The sequence below is a fragment of the Drosophila teissieri genome, chromosome X, assembly GCF_016746235.2.
Source record: "Drosophila teissieri strain GT53w chromosome X, Prin_Dtei_1.1, whole genome shotgun sequence".
Classification (NCBI taxonomy): domain Eukaryota; kingdom Metazoa; phylum Arthropoda; class Insecta; order Diptera; family Drosophilidae; genus Drosophila; species Drosophila teissieri.
The window spans coordinates 5312983-5331222 of record NC_053034.1 but is presented as its reverse complement, the minus strand read 5'-3'; the positions used below and the strand labels follow the sequence as shown (position 1 = coordinate 5331222).

Sequence of the window (18240 nt, the reverse complement as noted above, 5' to 3'; positions counted from 1 at the left end):
CGGCGGCAGAGCAGAGGGCTGATTGGAATCAAGAGCGCGCAGCTTTCTGCGCAAAAGAGAATTTCGAAATTTCCGCTCTCTCCTGCAAACAGTAAATAATAGTTAATGGTCGAAGATAAACAATAATAATTGATGGCCAACCAAGTTTTCCTCCGTCGAATTGAGACGGAGAAATGCCATTCCTTGAAAGACTAATTACTGAAGAAAGTCTTCAAGTTGGTCCATGGTTGGGATTCCGATAATGATGCTCTCTCTACTACTATTTTGCGCACTTCATTCAGTAGAAAAGTTGGGCCATGGTCGCACCGCACCTTAAATACTCTGCAATCAGTGAGTGAGCATTAATGGAAATCAATTGCGGAGACATTTGCGTATGTGCTCTGATCAGCATTTTGCACTATGATAGTCCAATATTAATATTGCAGTTGAATACAATTGATAGATTAACCCATCTATCAAACTTGGGCAATGAAACATATTCTATGATTTAATTTAATTTAGCGGCTACTATTTTGATGAACGCGTATTTATATGCAACACTAGACAAAATAGATTCATTCACTTCTTACGCGCACGCGTTCATTTTGTTCATCTTCTTTTTGCGCTCTTTCGCTCTCGCTCTCGGCGGACCGAAGTCGCCGTCGCTGCCGGCGCAATTCGCCGCCACTCGGTCGCCGTTCGCTGCTCCCACTGCTTCTGCTTTTTCGCTGCCTTTCTCTGCTTTTCCGCTGCTTTTTGCGGCAGTGTAGTGCGGTCGCTGCAGCAGAGAGCATCGCATCGGCATCGCAACGCATATCGCATTTCGTGTGTGTGTGTGCGTGTGGGTGCGTGTGTGTGCGCGCGCGCCGCCTAAAAAATAATAAAATAAAGAAGCACCACATCCCATAATCATACTAATAATAATAATAATAATAAACAATAAATACGCGTAGTGGTCGCAAGTGCTAAATATTCGGTTAACCAAACAGCATTGCCCGTGAATTTTTTGTTCTTGTGCTTTACCTTTTTTTTAAGTGCTCCTCGCACGTGTGTGCAAAACAACAACAAAAAGCAGGAGAAGGGGAGAGAAAGAGAAGCTGTAAATTACATAAAAGAAGCAGCAGAAGTTAAGATAACAGTGTGGAATGATAAGCGGCAGAAAATAAAGCTACACAATAATACACCAAAAATATGACCAGTAATTACGGAAAATATATGCAAAAGTCGTTTAAAAGTTAGTGCAAAATAAACAAAACAAAAATCAAACAAAGGGCGGCATCAAAAAATGCAAAAAGCGTGCTAACAAAGCACAAGCAAATGAACACTAAAAACTGATAGCAACAAAAAAACAAAATACTTGAAAACTACCAAAACTACCATAACTCTTCCAACTAAAATCTTAAAGCCAAGAAAATTGCCAAAGTTGCAAAAATAATAATATATACCAATAATCAAAACTCCGATATGTGTTGCAATAAAAACCCTCAGTGAAAATACAATAAATCAAAATACTCCATCAAAATCCAATATAACCAAACTAATAAGTAACGATCAGTAATAACAAAGACAATAGAGGAGTCGCAACCGAAAATCTAAGTGTAGACTAATAAACAAAATAATACACAAAACACAGAAAATTGTATTAGGAAAACTAGACCTTTATTCAAAAGAAAAATTGAAAACAAGAAAGATAAAAGTAAATGCGAGTGAGTATTCAACAAATGTAATTAATCAACGCAAATATATTAGATTCTCAAGAAATAGGTACAATTCCATATTGGAACTTAAGAACAAATGCAATAGTGGTAGCGACCAAAAAATACTAAAATTCTTACAGAAAAACAACAGTAAAAAACATCGTTGAATCTATAAAGGAAGTTGACCCGATATGAAGTAAATTTGTGAAATTCGAAATATATACAAAACCAATATAACAAACATAAACCACCGCAAAAACTGATCTTAATATATGTGTATAACGAAACCAATTTAAATTAGTGAAAGATCATGGGCCATTTGTTACAAATGTTATAATACCAAAAGCAGACCGAATAACTTTGATATTCAGTATAATATTAACGAAACTATTCAACCTTTATTAATGAAACTTTTAACAACGTTCGAAGGAGTGTGTAATTGAGCTAGAATATATATATTTTTAGGAAAAACAAAAAACAATTTAAAAAGCTAGTTATGTTAAAATAAAAATCGTCTACCACACGAATTTAATAAGCTAAAACTACCAAGAATTAAGCAAAACCAAATTTCAAAAATCCCTAATGTCTTCTTAAAAATTTAAATAATTCTTCAACAGTTCTCAAAGTAAAAATTAATATTTTGACGAAATTCGAAAAAATATAAAAGCATTTCAATTAATAAATTTAAAGTTTAAAAATCAAAAGTTCTTAATACAAATTCGCCTTATATAACCAAAGTATCGAAAATCGTTATCTCTGTAAAAACCAAACTTTCGTAAAATTCTAGAATGCCGCCGCCGCGACGTCGACGCAGCGCTCTGCCTGCGTGATTGTGTGCGTGCGCCTAGTACCCATGTGTGTGTCCGTGTGAGCTTCTGATTCTGAACTGGCGGCCAAAAGTGACGACGCCGTCGCTGCCTCTGCCTCAGCCGCAGTCGCCGCCTCCGCAGCAGCAGCAACAACAACAACTACAGCAGCAACAACAACATCCAGCAGAGCCACAACAACCACACCAGTTGCAACTGCAACAACAGCAACAGCAACACTAACAGCGCTTACAACAACATATAGATCGCGGAATCTGCTGAAAGCCACCGCCAAAGTGAAGAAGAAGAAAAAGTGGAAGCAAATCTCCTTCGTCGACGACCAGCAACGCTTGAAGCAAGCAGCGACGTCGGCGGAGCGCAAACGTTCCACCAGCAGCGCCCCGCCCGCCCTCGAAAGCAACACACCTGCTGCTGCACCACCGCACCTGGGACGCTTTCTGCGGCAAAAGAGCAGCGAAACCAGCAGCGCTGCAACGTCAGCAGCAACAGCAGCAGCGGCAGCGGCAACAGCAGCGGGACGTCGCAAATCGTCGGCGGCATCGATCATCGCAGCGGCAGCGGGCGCTGCTGGCTTGCACAACAACAACAGCAGCAGCTGCGCAGCGACCGCCAGCGAGCAGAATTCGAGCGGTACGCTCACGGGCAGCGGCATCGGCGTCAGCGGCAGCAGCGGTAATACTTCGACGTCGACGTGGTGCGGCAGCATCAACTTCCTGGTGTATATGGTGTGCTCGTTTTGCTGCTGTTGCTACAACTTCCGCAATTCGCCGTCTAGGTGAGAAGCCGCGCCTATCGATAAGTTATCGCGATTTATCCGATTACCGCAGTTTTTGATCTGGGAAGATACTTGCTTGCATTTCCATTAATGATGCAAGATCGATAACTTATCGAAGTTTTAGCGACTAGTTTCAGAGATGGTGTTGTACACATCAATTGAATAAGACCGCAAGCTGTTATCAAATGCATTCACCTTATATAGGTATACTTTTCTGTTGACACTCGACACTGCGACCAATAATTTGCGAATGCTTTTTATGGCAGATTCTGTGCTAACATTACCCCCATGATTCCATACCATTCTCCCTGGGGATCTCTCTCCAGCGATATCTATAATTAAGTTGTTAGAATTCTATTCATAAACTATACATCTACCCGCGAGTTGTGCCATTTGTTTAATAAAGCATGACCGGGTCCCCATTCAAAGCGAAGCTTATCTAACAGCAAAAAAGAAAACAAAAGCGAACAGAAACAGAAATCAGCAAAGAGTAAAAAACTACGTTCAAATTGCAGGCAATTTTGATAGCTTACGATCTGCTGGCACATGCGATGCAGAGCACACGTTTAGATGAATAACCCAAGAGGATCAATTAGAGCATGTGATGTTGTTGATGTTCATTAGCTGGGCAATGTATGAATTAAATACCATTTCTGAACCATTGAAAAGGCCATTGGAAGGCGTTATCGAACTTCAATCCTGACCACTATCGACTTTTTTGGCATCTCTAGTGCTTTAACTGCCGATGTGAAGGGTTAGAAGTTAAGCGATTATCGAATGAATGCCGAATGAATATTTGTGAATTAATGAACTAACTCAATTACGAGTAGATTTGCCATCAAATACTTGACTCAAGGCATTCCAATCAGGCGGATAATAATATCCTGCTGGCCATTATCCTCGATGATTCGACCACTCACCCACTCACCACTCGCCCACCTTCAACCTCCCGTTTTCGGTTTCCTGCCCGTTTTCTGCAATCGGTAAGCTGCTTGCTGCGAAACCCACTTGGGACTAATTATTACTCGGCCATCCTGCCATATATCCTTCAGAAATCAAAGGAAAGAGACGGCAAGAGAGTGTGAGAGAGCGAGCGAGAGAGAGGGAAGATGTGGCCTCTGCTCAGGTGGCGTTGCTGTGGCGCCGGCAGAGCGAAGCGAATAGAGAGGCGTCTTTATTTTATTTTCCTTTCTTTGTTTTTTTTTTGGTTTTGGTGTTGCGAGCAATCAAATTTTAGGCGCAGATTAGAATGCTGCGAGGTCAAAGTTCAAGGTTGCACACTCCCCCCCACCCCAAAAAAAAAAAAAAAACGGAGGGGTTGATTTACCAAAAACCCAGCGCCGCCCTTTCCCTATTTTGCCGTCATCTGTTTGTTTCACATTTGGCAATTAGCATTTAACGCCTGTTATTTTCCCTTCGTATTAATTGCGTAAAATGTTAATCTGCTCAACTTGTCACCAAAATAAAGTAAAGCACAACAAAGGCAAACAAAAACCTCAAAAGCCCAAACCCCAAAATAAGCAAAAGCAGTTGGTTAACCAATTGAAAGCTGAGTGTATCGTTTCCACCTCCTCAAGTTCAAACACTTCAAAGGTCGTCGATGATGCACAGTGGTCCCGCGAAATCCCTTCTCTAAAAATCATCATTTATCTATATTATTATTATTGTCTATATTATCAACATTGACCCCAATACTGTTTAATGGCTCTTGCCATTTTAAAATAAATTATATTGTAAAGCATTTGCACTTTCTAGACCCTTGTAATTGATTATTTATTTCACTCTTCTCTTTACAGGTAAGTCGATTGCAATTGAAAATCTTTGGTAAGCCTCTTTCTTCGGGAAATCAAAGCAAAGTAAATGGAAGCTAGATATTGCGCATACGCCATGTGAAACGGGAAATTCGGAAAATTTTTCGATAATGGTAATTTAGTAGCAATGAACTACAGATGCGGCATAAACGTAAACAGTCTTCTTAAAACTGGCTTTAATGTCCACTATTTTTGCTTCATATATATTTGTTTGTTTGTTTCTTTATATTTGAAGGGGGCCGGTCTGCATTGTTAGTGCCTTTCTTTTTTTTTTTTGCCTTTATTTTTGTTGTTGCTATTTTTATGATAAGAGCTCGGCTGGTGCTGTTGCTGTTGTTGTTGTTGCAAACTGATAAGGGTCCAAAGAGTCGGCACGCTTTGTAGAATCCACCGAAAGCCCCCAGAAAAGCAAATAAATTCGAGGCTATTGTCGTTTTTATTTTTTATCACATGTGATAAATTAATATGGGAAAGCAGCCAAGCGATTAGCGAACCTACAGAATAAACCGATTAGAATTTAACTTTTTTTTTAAATTTCTTCTTCATAACTTGACCACTGATCAAAACTAAGGCTATGATGAAAACTAAGGCATATTACTTTATTTTATATATTTTGATGAACAAGCACGTAGGTGTGTGTAATTATTTGCTAACTTCAAAAACAGTGGCTTTTGCCAGTCAATTAATTTGAAAAAATAGCCATTAAATTGATTGCGCATTTGACTTGATTGCAGAAAGCAGAAAATGGCTTAATTTATTAAGCTGGCAAAGTATGACACCGAATTTATGGCTGCATAAATCACACATGTGTACTTACATGTGTATGCAGATTATACATGTGTCTGAATTTGAATTCCCCAAACAACAATTGAAAAGTCCCCCCTTTTTTCTATACATCTACGTATCTACATATATACATACATATTTATATATATTTTCGCCAGACTTTTTTGCACCACCCCAAATTTTTCCGGCACTTTTTTGAGTCTTTGTGCAAGAAGTTAAAAAAAGGAAAAGTAATGAAAAAGCTACGACGACGCTATGTCTGCCCGATCTGCTTATAATTGGATTTCCGCCGTGTGCTGAAGGGAGAGGGCATTACTAGAGGGAGAGGGTGCTACTACTGTGCGAGTGAGAGGCCACTAGGCGGCGGCAGCTGTTTGATGATGAATCTCAAGTCGCTGTCTCATTACAACTTTCAATTTCAATTGCTTCTTTTGCTTCTATTCGCCCTCTCGTTTTCGCATTATGCTTAGCATCTACGCTCTCACGCATGGCTCTTATTTTAGGCTACATTACGAATAATTTGTATTTGTGTATTGGACGACTTTAAAATTTCTATTTATGCACCATTGATTGCCGCCTTACATTATGATATATTTGCATAGGAATTGGAATTGGAATATCGAAAGACGGCATGCTATGTAGTTTAACAAGTATTTCTCTCAGTGCAATAGCCCCCTCTCGCTCGCACTCTCAGCTGTTGGCGCCTGGCTCGCCTTCGCCTCAATTCGAATTCGTTATTCGCCTCGCTTCGTTCGTTTTTCGCCGCCAACTGCTCTGCCCGCGGCGACAGCGACGCCGGCGCAGGGTCTCGTTTTCGCTTTCGCTTCGCATCGTTTTCATCGTCTCCGTCATATAACAACGTTCGCCGTTCGCTCCGCACACACAATTTGCGTTTAAAAAATTCCGCAAAAACGCAATTCGCGAAAATCGTGCACAATTCGTAAAACGCTAAAAAATCGGTCGAATACCGCGGATTAATCTGGAAAATCAACAAAATAAAACGGGCGAAAACGAAGTGTGTGCATAATATTAAGGCGAAGAAGAACAAGAGGAAGAGAGAAAGAGGACGAGGTGCAAAAGGAGGGAAAATGGGATGAAAAGCACAGTTCCAAAAGGCGAAAACAAGTGAAACAGACAAATAAACAAAACAGCAAGGAAGAAGAAGAGAAGACATAGAGGAAGAGAGGCAAGGGAGAACGAGAGAATGGCAGGAAGAGAGAGAGAGAGAGAGAAAGCGAAAGAGCAAACTAGTGCATAAGAATCAAAAACAACTCTAAATTAGTTGAAATAACACAAAAATCTAAATTAAACAAATCCAAATAAATTAGAAATTAAAGAACATAAAATTATTAACATTTTTGAAAGGATAAAACTATGTAGGTAATAAAGAAAACCAAATAGAAAGGAATTAATTAGGAAAATGTGAAAGCCTAAGGTAATGCAAACAGAAAAAAAACTTAATTAATTGGAAAAAGCAAAATACCAAAAAAAAAACGCAGCAAATAGAAACAAAAGCGCTGAAAAACAAAAAAGGCCACCCAACCTCACACAAATTTTAATGTTTTCAATTAATTGCTGCGGCCCAGTTTAAAAGTTGCGATAAAAAACCAAAAGCACCAAAAACAAACAAAAAAGAAAAACATTTTTTTCGCCGGCCGCATAAAACGGCTCTGACGTCGGCGTCACCGTCGACGTCGGCAGAGCAGCGACTGTTGATTTTTATCAGCGCAACAACTGCGAACCGAAAAGAACACAACACTCACACAAGTAAATGCAAGAAAACGTTGTTAGGCGCATACGAACATGTTTTTATGTTTAGCTGTTTTTTTTTTTGGGTATATGTACATATGTGCTCATTATTACTTGTATAACTTGGATAGCATTGCAAGGATTATTGGCCAAGTGTATGTATTCCAAGTCTTAAGAGATGACTCCATGTGCGTTGCTCCTTCCACAGATTTTGTGACCTTGAACTCGCCCGTTGACATGGAGCGAAATGATCAAGTTGTATGGATGTCATGTTGTATGGATCGGTTTTTAATAACTTGCCTAGAATGTCACGTGAATCGTTTGATTTCCATTGATTATACCATAGTACTTATCTCTTGCCCGTCCCGAGTCCTTGATTTTGATTTTATTTCCTTTTTCAACTAATTTGATATCATCTTATTCTTCTTCTCCACTTCTGTTGTGCATTCAAACGAAAACGAGAACGAAAATCAAATCAAATCAAATTGAATTTTCAGCTCCCGTTTTCCACTGAATGGGATCCTTCAGACGCCCTCCGCCCACCGCCCACTTTTCGCTCTTTTCCGCTCAATCCCCATCCCTTTCCCGCCTGCGACGTTGCCACTTTTCAATGCGAAAAGTCTAACTCCATCGGCCATCGCGCGTTGATTTCTTAAATGTAATTTACCACGGGTCCGGCGTTTGGATCCGTTTTTGCCTCCCGTCTCCCGATTTTCCCGATTTTGCCGCTTTCCTGGGTTTCCCGACCTTCAAGGCCCACGCCCCCAACATTTATCCTATTTATTTGCAAGGCAAAATTCTATTTGCTGCTTGGCTTGGCCGAAGCAAATCGAAATCAAAGCGAAAATTGTAAACAAACGGTGGCTGAAAGTCCGGAGTAAACATTCTGTTTTGCATAAAGTCCAACCACTCTCGGCTTAAGCAAATCAAAAGTTTCCAGTTGAAACCGAGAGGAATCACAAAATCACAAAATCCCAAATCCTTGGGAGCCTTCGTTCCCACACTCGCCGCAGTAGAAGAGAAAAAATCAAGCGTCTCAAATTTTTTCAATAATTCAGCTCCAAGTTGTAGAGATATAGCTCACCAATCGACTTGCTCTATCATATGGTAGATATACCATTATAATTAACTTTCATCAACATGAGCCTTAAAATGTTGGATGCTGGATGTGTTTTAGAAAGCCATGTTCCTAACTCCCTTTCTGTGGCCCTTCTCTGCTCCACAATAGAACGTTGAATAACATTCTGCTTTGTCACACACGAAATGGGCAATAATTCCGAGTCGTACTTCTAGTCACGTATCGGCTATTAATAAACCCCCGAGACAACCCACGGAATTCCAAAGCGTCTTTGTGGTGCCCAACACACTCACCACTCACCCTTTATGCAGCCTCGTTGATCGTGCAGTGGTTGTATTTTTATGGCCATGGCTGTGCGCTTATCCGACACTTTTATGCAGTTGCTTTAGCTCATCAAAAATCTTATGAAGCCATTGAAGTCTATAAATAGTTGCAGTTTGGGCTGATTGCATTTTTATGTTCCGAATGCACTGCGCAAAAAAAAATATAACTGCTTCGAAGTATTTAATTGGGTTGTTTAATGCTCGGGAATATATAGATTTGTGACCGCCACTGTGAACTACACTACACAGTCGCATGGCTGGAAAAATAAAAGGGTAAAGTTCAAGTGATCGGTTTTGGATCAGATGCGATCTGATTTCGATTCCATTCGATTCCATTTGATTGGATTGGATCGCTTGGATCGCTTGGATCGCTTTGTTTTGTTTGGCGCCGTCTGAGTCTCTTCAGACTTTCCGAGATAATCAGCGGTGTTTCTTGGCTTTTATGGCTCACTGTGCCGGACAATTGTTGCTGTAGCCGTGGCTTTCCATTAGCATTTAAATATTGATTTATGGCCGCGAGTGTTATACAGATTTATGGGTAATATGTGTCCCAGCGATTGTTTTGGTAGCTCCAAGTTTTCGGCCTCTCGAGAGGTTAATCTATCGCTATCTCGTTTTAGCCATAAATCATGCTGAAGTGTGCGCTTAGTGGGTTAAGCAAAAAACAGAGAAGAACAGAGAAAAAAATAAACTACAAAAAATGGTAAAGGAAGGGGTGTGAGCGAGCTACTTTCGTCACTAGAATTGCTCTGACGATAAGCCATTATCTAATTGATAGCAAATTGCTGACTGATGTAAACGATTGAGGGCCGCTCGGTGTCGGACATTTATTTGATTGATTAATTGATTGATGGCTGGATGCACTCAGCTGTGATTGACTAAGCTTGGGGGGTCTTCGTCGTGTTAGTTGTGCACGGAGAGAAATAAACTGGGTAGTTCGATTACGGCATAACTAAATTAATCGATTTTAATGGAACTGCATTTTGTTAAATATCAAATTTCAACGGGATTATTTACTTTAAACGAACATATTTCATTGCCCAACCAGAAGATTGTTACAGTATTTGCAATGCATTTTCACTTCCCTAGAGGTGGAGCTCTGCCAGTGTGTGCGTGTGCCGACTTTTTAATGTAGTTTTATGCGATGATTTATTGGCCAATTGCATTATCATGCTGTCCTCTTTTTGCACGCACTGCGTGGCTGCAGATTTATCGATTTTGTTTGGCGGTTTTGCAGTTTGGTTCTAAAAGTCTGACTTCCCCCCACTCCCCCACTCCACCACCGCAAACGAGTTGCCGTCTCTTTCTGCAAAGTGTGCGTGAGTTAATTTAAGCCTCTTTCTTTTATTTTTTATTTATTTTTTTGCCCCCTCCACCCCCCTGTTACGAACCATAAATTTTGTATTTATTGATTTTCATTTATGCTTGCCTTCCTGCTAAACAGCTGCTACACTTTACGACCCATCCGCCGCCCAATTCGCATCTTCAATCTATATAACGGTAAGCAATGGGCATCTGTATACCCGTCGCTTTCTAGCGCCCATGTGCCATGTGCCCGTCTCTTTCCCGTCGAGCAATTACGTGTTGTATGAAGTTCACCGCAAGCACTCGCCCCTCTCTTTCTACCCCTCTCGTTGGCTCGTTGGCTCGATTCTCATTTTTATGATTCTCATTCCATCGACAAATAGGGGAATCCGATTGGGTGACGAGGGGTTAAAAGGTTTGAGGTTTGAGGTTATGTTATGGTCTAGGTGATAAACTTTTCGACGCGCGCTAATTGGATAACTCAAAAGTTTTGATTAATTCGATGCGATAGCTGCTAGCGAAAGGTCGCAGGGGAAACAAAAAAAAAAAGTTTAAAATTAAAAGCAAAAGGCATCAAAAACAGCAAATGTTTCGAAAGGTCAAAACTATTTTCGGACCAACAGATTAGGAAAAACCGATATACACATATTAATTATTAAGATTTAGGGCGAAAGTTGGAAGGGCCGCTTAAATTTCTACATATTTATAATCTGTTATATTTATGATCCTAATTAATTGCTGCCCTACCGATTTGGTTCCATATCACTGCGTTGTTCTCTGAACTCTCAAGTGCTTTGAAGCACTATTTACATTGAAAATTCCTGTGCATGTAGAATTTATCCCAACATTCTTCGAACAGACGCAGCAGGAGCAATAATTGCAAAATGCCAGAGAAAACCGTTAAGGAAAATGCGAAAGAAAATGTGGGGTTCCAACCATATGTGTGTGCGTGTGTGTGTGAATTCATAAGGGGGGTAAAATAAGTAGGCGTCTGCCTATTGCCATGCAACACACATAATTAAGCCAAATCAAATTGAAAATATCTGAGAAAATGTTTAGTCCTTTCTTTTTTAGCAAGTGATGGCGAAAATGCTTCCTGTTGCTTCTTGAAAAATTAACGAAAAATAATGCTTGGAAAAACTAGGTCGCCTGCTCCAACCAGCTCCACTTTTTCACATTCCCCACATCCTTGGCGGAATGAGAAATTTATGCTGCTTGCAGCTCAGGTGGAAAAGAAAGTTTGCTTTTTTCCGCTTTTTGCGTGTGTGTGCTTCTGCTGGGGAGCCATAAAACTGTTTGCGAAATGAGAATAAATCGCCCGGGGGCATAAAAAAGAAAGATCATTTGGAAGCGGAGCGGTATTAAAGGAATATTTAAAGAGCAGTCCGGAAAGTCTTTAATCGCGTTCAAGGGCCTATTGTTAATTCAACCGGATTTGAACCGGATATAGTCTAGAAGTATTATATCCTTGCAGTGGGAGGTATGGATTTTAATTTCCGCTTCGCGTCACATGTTCCCTGTTGCTTGTTGCCGCGAAAAATCCACATCAACGTCAAAGATTTCTGCTCTGTCCAGCGGATGTGTCTTTGTCTCTGAAAGACATTGATTTCAAAAGCAAAATAAATGCTTAAATGTCACGTCATATCTATCGATATAAACAAACTGTTGTGGGATCCATTGACCTACACATTTCTTTGCTACCGAATCCATAAAACTAGATTTTGATAAATTTCCTTGTTTGCCATTCCATTACTTAGCTGTTTTTTTTCCCCCGCCTTCACGATCGTTATAAAATTGGTTACCCTCATATCTGGCAACCAATAACGCTGGGCTTTTACAATCTAGAGAATGAAAATGAACTTCGCCAGACAAGCGACGCAATTTACAGAACCCCATTTATGAACCTGGTCTGAGTTTTATGATTGCGGAAAAACCATATCATAAGCCCCCTTATAAATACTATTTATAAGGTCTGGTTTTCGAGAGAGTTTTTCGATGCCCCAGTCACATTATGAATGTGATTTGCTTCGTGTTTTGAAATCTATATGGTTCTGCGATGTTCTAAAACCTTAATGACATGTTTTCCATATTTTTCCATATTTTATCTTGCGATATCTACACTCTTATAGCATCAATGTACACATTGTTTGTTTAGAGTTCATATAATAACTTCTCACCATTTTAGGGGCAAATTTGTTTACTAACTGCCTGCGAGGCACGATTACGATTATTGTTGAACCAATTTTGCGAAGGCCCAATTAGCCGGGCTCATCGGCTGCCGTTTTACGATCCGATCCGAGTTAATTGCCCGATCTTTATGGCTTAATGACCGATCATTTCTGCTATATATCTGTTGCCCAATATACAATTATCGATATGGCGTGGCGCGATGCAATTTTGTGCTCGCCCACAAGGTGTCTTGAACCTTTTGAGCGCAACTGTACCATTTCGGGGGAACATCACGGGGGAACTGTCACTCTATTTGCTTGTTTTTTTGTTTTATTTTTTTGACTGGTGGGAAAGGAAAACACATTTCCATTTGCCATTTCCCTCGTACTCTTGTTTTCTTTGGCCCTCTGTCTCTGTCCCCCCTTTTTTTTTGTTTGCCTCTGCCAGTGCTTTTGTCTTTGAGCCAAAGTTGTTTGGCAAAACTTTTGCACAGCAGCCAAAGCAAATTTCCCCATTTGCCCCTCGCCACTGGTTTTTCTCTTCCTGGGTCAGGAAGTATTTTGAAATTGCATAAAGTCGCTTTCAGAGCAAAGATTTCAATTAAAGTTGTTTCTTGCCATTTTTTGTTTCTGTTTTTTTGGTAATAGCAGCAGCAGAGCTGGAAATTCGATTGGTACCAAAGTGCCATGATGAAACTGTCATGGTTTGGGATTCTTTTTCGCAATTATTGCGCACGTTAAAACGCTCGTAAATTAATATACAAATTGTATTACAACATATTTCATATCTTTCCCTTAGCAGCGTTTGAACTTATTGAAAAGCCAACATAATTTCCTCTTCGCTGTACATTTTACCACCTTCAAATTCTTACTTTCCCATCATATCTGGCCCAGTGGGACAAAAGCAGCCGATGAAAGAAAGACAAGAGATCTAAGTAAATAAAAACGTGGACTGCATTACATTAAAGTTGATCTAATGACCGGATACGTGATCTGACTTATGAAAAGGTGGAATGGAAAAGAGACGGGGGCGTGACCATTAATAGCCGCAAAGCGAATTAGCTAAAAAATACTTCAAATACTGAAAATATATAGAGAAAGCGGAAAATGTTCTTTGAAGAGAGAAATTAAAGTCGTAAATGCAGCGATAAGCCAAATTACGTATATTCGAATCGAATTATTACTTAAAATCCACGAGCCGAAGAAGCGTAACCCGATTCATCTCCCAAATAAAATTAAAGCACTTACAACATTTTCATTGCATACATTTTGGGGAAGTGCGGGGGTGTTGGGTTCGGGGGCTAGCGTTATGAGCTCTCTGACGTAAAAGCTCTCACACAGATACGCAGATTGTCGGCAGCATCGCATAAATATTAATAAAGACATAAAGAATTGATTGAATCGAAAGCGTACGCACTCGTGAGCATTACGTGAGGCTTAGAGATGGGTGCGTGACAGTCGCACAAATTAGGGATCGGTATTACTTGAAAATCCATTAGTTGGAATGCCACAAGTGTGGTTTATAGTTGTGAATATTTGTACTTTGATTGCAAACATAAATATAAATATTATTTTTAGTACACGTATTTGCATAACTTAAGATGTGAGTTATCGTTTTTAGTTAGCATTTTTAGGCAAAAGTTTAACTTATTTGTACACATTATTTGTCAAAAAGTATCTACCAAAGAGCTCGGGTAACTCGCTCGCTCCCATCCCGAGTTATTTGGCCCCTTTTTAATGTTATAATTTTGAGGGTTTACAAGTTGTCTTCTAATGAGTTTTGTGTGCTCAAATTGAAAATTTCAGCGTGAGCAAATACAGAACACACACACAGCATTTAAGTGGGAGAAGTGGGGCTTTCGACGGGGATGAAAAGCTGTAAATTGTGCGGTCGGCGTTTCGGGATCTCGAGTTCTTGATTAGGCGATGCTTCACTTGATAAACTTGCCCGAGAATCCCCCTTTCTGCCCGCCAAGCCCACACATTTTGTTTTTCGTATGGAAAATGCTCCTTCTTCTCTTTTTGGGTGTTGAAAACTTTTTGGCACAAATATTTTTATGTAAATTGTTCCTGGCATTTATTCATTTATATGTATGTGTGGGTGGGTGGTGGTCTCCGGACGACACATGTACATTGTTCTTGACATTTTCATAATTTAACTTTACTTTCCCGAAAAAGAAGGGGATATAAAAACATATGCATATAGAAGACAACACTTGACTTGCAGTTCGTTTGAAAGTTGATTAGTGAGAGAACTTGTCTTTCATTTTCATTTCTTTATTCTCTTATTTTCTCTGATTTTCTTATATTCTTCTCGAGACATTCTTCGTTTATTCTCAAGAGACTTTTTTGAGATGAGACAGACTCAAGCACGTTTGTTGCCGTTTTTTCCCCTTCAACTTGATGCTTTTATTTTCTTTGCGCATTTTTGTTAATGAGTTGTTGGAAAGTAAAGGCAAAAGGTAGACGAAGTGGATAAAGTTTTGAGTTTTTCTTGGTAACCAAACTGCGGAATGCTCTTATTGTTCCGAATAATTATGTTTGCTTAAAAGGTTTTTCTTTTTTTTTGTTAATGGGGTTGGAAGAGAAACACATAGACCTAATATAATAATACAATTACGTTTTTGTGCCTACAAACTGGCACCTATAAACTAGAAATGATTTTCATTAATTGTTTTACAGCCTTTAGCTGTCTTCTTTTAAATTAGTTTTTCTTAAACTAATTCCATTTAGTCTTGACAGATTTAAGTTGAGTATATGTAGGCCCCAAGTGTCCGCAGGACGTTGACAGCTAACGAAACTTGTGCAAAAATGGCACATAAGAAGCAGATCTTCAGGTAGCAGGGGGTTTCCAAGGGGCTCAAGAAGAATAAAAGGAGGCACGACAAAAAAAGCAACGACAACACTTAATGTTGCATACTTCTCGAGGTCCTTGTGCCAGTAACGTTTCCGTTCATTCTACTTTTACGCTTGCTTTGACTGTGTGCGTCCACATGGACACACATGGACAGCTGGAAAAGCGCGAGCAGAAATCACACACACACACACGCAGGCTTACTTGTGCCTTTTGATTTGATGCCTACCTTGAATTTTCCTTCACTTGTGGCTGCTCATGCTCTAAATTTTACTTAGTAATCGCCGTACATCTTGGAAATGAATTCAGAAAAAGTTAGAATAAACTTCAAGGCTTGCTATTTAGTTAATGTTTATTTTATTTTCGAAAGTTTCGAAAGAGGTGTTATGTCAGTTTCTATGAGGCGAAATTATTTAAACTCTGCTTTTCAAAATGTTGTTTCCAGACTTCCATATTTCGCATTCCATTAGCTTGTCTTGTATCGCGCGCTCTCGTGAATTTCCATCTGCTTTGCATCCGCTTAATTCAATTCATCTCACATTTCACCTTTTTCCGGATCTTTTCTGTTTTTTTTTTTTTTTTTTTTTTTTTTCGTTTCCACCCGACTTTCCCTTTGCTTTTCCCTTTAACAACTCGTGACACTTCTTACACTTGACTTTTCTTGTTTCGCATTGTTCTTATCTCACTTGACTCTGGGCTCTATCTGTGCTTTTTGCACTTTTGCACTTTATTACACTTCCGCTTTTGCGATTTCAGCGCGTTTCTTTTGCTTTTCCGCCTCTCCGCTTTTCCGCGTTTGGTTGTGTGTGGCGCCTTAAACTATGCTATGATTTTTTTCCACATGCAGTTGGCTGCTGCCGCGGTTGTGTGTATTATGTATTTTATTTTTCATATTGTTGACTGGATTGGATTGCGACTGCCACTTTACTTGCGGGCCTTAGGTTTTCCACTTCTCATCTTTTTCAAAGCCTGCAGCCGTTTCATTGTCTTTGTCTTCTGCTTCTTTGTCTGGTTAAATGTCAGACAGAGAAAAACTGAAAGAAAGCTGCGAAATGTTATTAACAAAATGCATGGCAAGATGTTTGGAATTAAAATTTCTACAGAAGCGATTCTTTGGTTGGTTTGTGGTAGTATTACTTTAATTTCATTCGATGAACTAGTTCGAAATAAATGTTCCAACCATTTGAAACGAAATCGCCAACTTGGTTCTACATATATCTGGAAATGTGTGTGTGTGGTAAACCCTTTCATGAAAGTGAGTGCCGTCAAACAGAAATATATATTAATATACCTCAATGTGACCGCATTTATATACGTCTTACTGTCTTCCTGTCTCCCTTCCACTCGCTGGCCACTTCGTCCGCTTTCACCCATCGCTCACATCGCCTGTCAAGCTGTCTCTTTTGCTCCTTTCACGTATTTGCATTTGTATTAAAAGCGCTTAAAGTGGAATTTTATTTCCTGTTTCGCCCTTTTAACAGCCTCTATTGGCCCTCTTTGTTTGGCTTCTCCGTTTATTGCTGCGTCCCTCGCTTTTTGTATTTCTAATGCCATTTTCATACGCATTTCCTTCGCTTTCCTTTGGCGGCTGAAATATTTTTATGCGATATTTTTTATATGGCCAAACAAAATTGCGATGATGTGAATGTGAATGGGAAAGCGAAATCGATTTGGAGTAAAAAGCGTCTCTGCCAGGAAATAATGAAGATTCAAATATTTTTAAGCATCATTTTTCGTGCTATGTACGAATGTACGTACGTACATATTAATAAATTTTTAAAAATAGATTAATAATCCAGATACAGTGAATGTATTAAGATGTATGTGAATAAATACATCTGCTACTACTACTTTCCTGCGCCCTTTTGGCGCAGACTGTACCAGCTGTGCTGTGCTGTATGTCTGCCCTGTTTTGTGTTTCTGTGTGTGGTGGCAACTCTTTTATGTTTGCGTCGAAATCCTGCAGGGATTTCACCTACTTATCGGGGAGGAGGCCCAGTCCACTTTACTCCACTCCACTCGCACTCATCATATCATTCTGCTCTGCTGCTCGCCGGGCATTTTCAATTTCTTTTCATTTTGCCGTTTTCATTTTCGTTATTTGGTATTTTTTTTTTTTGCATTGCCTTTTCCGTTTTTTGCCCAGCAATCAACGTACTATGAAAGGCCATAAGCAGGATGAAGCAAGTGGATGTTGTGTAATGGTAATGGTGATGGTGTATTGTGTCTGTTAACGGATTTTGCGAGATTGCCACTGGCCCACTTTTAGACGTCGCTCCCTTGTTGCTTTTAATTTTAATAAATGCTCAGCGGCTTACACAAATCATCGCGCTCTTGCTTTTAAAGCAGACTTTGGGGCTTTGGCCACACTATAGTGTTGATATAACGATCAATTAAGGGCATTAAGACACATCCCCACATCGCCACATCACACACATGCGTGTGTGCATTAAATATGTAATCGCCTGGCCGGAGATAATTATGCCCAAAGGTAAAAGGCAATTGACTTGGCTTACTTCCTTCGCCCGCCTTGAGCCGCCAGCTTTACACACTTTTACCTGGATTTTCCCTGCCCTCCATCTTTTTCGCCGCCAAGGTCGTCATCATCATCGCTTTTTAAACATTTAATTTTAATTTAATTTATGCGCACACTGACAAGCAAGCACTACCATCACTTCCACCTTGTGGAAGTGCTCGACGCATCTCAGTTCACCGCACACCACGCACAGCAAAAACCAGCCATTCACTCGCCCATACGAACCCGGAAACCACCCATCCACCCATGCAACCCACTCAAACCGACTGGGCAGGTGCATTAAATGATTATCAACTCATTAAGTCGTCTGAATCAGCGATCAGTTGCCTGAACCGCAAACGGCTCAAAACGA

General features: G+C 40.0%; 1 protein-coding gene across 12 annotated transcripts in view; it reads left to right on the top strand.

Moving 5' to 3' along the window:
• LOC122624185 (cAMP-specific 3',5'-cyclic phosphodiesterase) overlaps positions 1 to 18240 on the top strand; it is a 99421-nt gene that overhangs the window by 44706 nt on the left and 36475 nt on the right. For 2 of the 12 annotated variants that reach the window (XM_043803653.1, XM_043803652.1), the window contains exon 1: positions 6736 to 6890. The exons of 8 other annotated variants lie outside the window; for them this stretch is intronic. Coding sequence is in view for 1 of the 4 variants with exons in the window: in XM_043803654.1 (XP_043659589.1) it covers positions 3226 to 3278 (53 nt within the window). In the remaining 3 variants the exon portion in view is untranslated. Of the gene's footprint in view, positions 1 to 745; positions 1686 to 3150; positions 3279 to 6735; positions 6891 to 18240 lie in introns of those variants that run through there. 2 more of the 12 variants (XM_043803657.1, XM_043803654.1) reach the window with 2 other exon arrangements.